Raw genomic sequence first — 1,665 nt, 5'->3', positions numbered from 1 at the left:
CTAAGTCGTTGTAGTATAGTGGTGAGTATTCCCGCCTGTCACGTGGGTGACCCAGGTTCGATTCCCGGCAAAGGCGTTTCTTTTTGTAAGATAACGAATTGATATTTTTGCCAACTTAATAAGATGATGATGATAGAATGTTACGATTGGTTTCACTATTATAACATCATTTAATCTTGTAAGAACATTCAGATCAAGTCCATTGCACCAGCCCACCAGCTGCACCAGGTTCCGGTGCCTCAGCCGGCTTATGATCTTGACCTCGGAGACGTACTCCTTCCTTCCCTGTCGCGACTCCCGAGAGACCCTCTTAATGGCCACATCAAGCTTCAGATCTTTCAAGTGACCTCTGTAGACCGACCCGAATCCTCCCTCCCCTAGCTTACCCTCGTCGGAGAAGTTCCTCGTTGCACGGGCCAGCTCTTTGTACGCGAACCTCTTTGGCCCTCTGTTTCCCATGAAATCATCATCCGTGGTTAGATCGAAATCCATGTCCTCGTCACCATCTGCTGCATTCCTGCCGCGAGACTTCCTCCTCCTCCTCCACAGAACGAACAACAGCAAGCCCGGCATGACCATCAGAGCCCCTGCTCCGATCACCAAACCGACTATGAGCCCCGTCTTGCTCTTACTTTTCGCTGCATCCGATGCTGTCGGAGCCGTCGGCGGCGGAATGCTTCTTGGTTGCAGACTCGACCTGAAAGACCACGACAGAACGGCATGCGTCTCGGTCACCAGACCAGTGGCCGCCGAGAAGCCTACTGTAACGTTTGCCGGTAGGTGATCCCGCAGATCGATGACGGTGTGGAGGATGGAATCACCAGCGAAAACAGGGTTGTCGGCATAAGTGAGGAAGACGCTCAGATTACGAGTGATGGCGTCGTAGCTCACCCATGCATTCGCCAGCATCCCAGTCTTGAAACTGCCGTTCCAGCTCGCAGGCTTCTGTGAGACGAACGAGTTGACATCGATCCCAACGTGGTGGTCGTCCACATCCCATTCGTTTTGGTGGGTGTCGAACTCGACCGCCACCGTCGGGACAAGATAATCCGAGGAGACTCTTGGGAAGATGCCGAGAGAGCCACAGGAGGAATCGGGGAGGAGGGGAGAAGGATACGGCGCCATGAAGAACGCGAGGCCATCGCCGGACGACGAAGTTTTCGAAGAGTTACGGATGATGAAGGAAAAATGGGTGGTGAAATCGGACATCGCCTTGGTGCGGGCATTCCACAGGAGCAGCGGCTCTCGGTACACCGCTCTTCCCACGTTGTAGATGATGGTGTCGTTGGTGAGCTGAATGCCATCGGTGCTGTTCCAGGTTGCATTGCCTTGCAGCTCGATTCCGGAGCGACTTGCGGGATCAAGAAAAGAGAGATTGAAGGAGAGGCAGGTTGCCGAAGGGACAACGATCCACAAGCAAAAGAGAGCAGACAACATGCTGCTGGATCGATGAACCACCATGGCTAGCTACCACAAGGACCAACACAGATCAGATGGCTGCTGCTGCTGCTGCTACCACCACGAGATCTGCAGGGGGGCTGATTGCCGAGAAGAAGGCTGCTAAATCTTGCTCTACAACAACCCCCGAAGCGTTGACTGAAACTAGCCGTCAACGCTTTGCGCATTGGGAGACATCATGTTAATGACACTGTCACAATTATTTCG

The 1,665-nt window shown here is 53.3% G+C and overlaps 1 protein-coding gene across 1 annotated transcript; it reads right to left on the bottom strand.

Moving 5' to 3' along the window:
* LOC135588867 (L-type lectin-domain containing receptor kinase IX.1-like) lies at window positions 1-1,461 on the bottom strand. Its single transcript, XM_065081216.1, has one exon. The coding sequence runs from the start codon at window positions 1,459-1,461 to the stop codon at window positions 1-3; it is 1,461 nt and encodes a 486-aa protein (XP_064937288.1).
* Window positions 1,462-1,665: the final 204 nt, after the last annotated feature.

This window comes from Musa acuminata, chromosome BXJ1-8 (assembly GCF_036884655.1).
Source record: "Musa acuminata AAA Group cultivar baxijiao chromosome BXJ1-8, Cavendish_Baxijiao_AAA, whole genome shotgun sequence".
Taxonomy (NCBI): Eukaryota; Viridiplantae; Streptophyta; class Magnoliopsida; order Zingiberales; family Musaceae; genus Musa; species Musa acuminata.
The sequence above is the reverse complement of the archived record's forward strand: the minus strand, read 5'-3'. Positions and strand labels throughout refer to the sequence as shown.

Coding starts and splice junctions, on each gene's coding strand:
- LOC135588867 (XM_065081216.1), bottom strand. CDS start 1,461: ATGGTGGTTCATCGATCCAGCAGCATGTTGTCTGCTCTCTTTTGCTTG.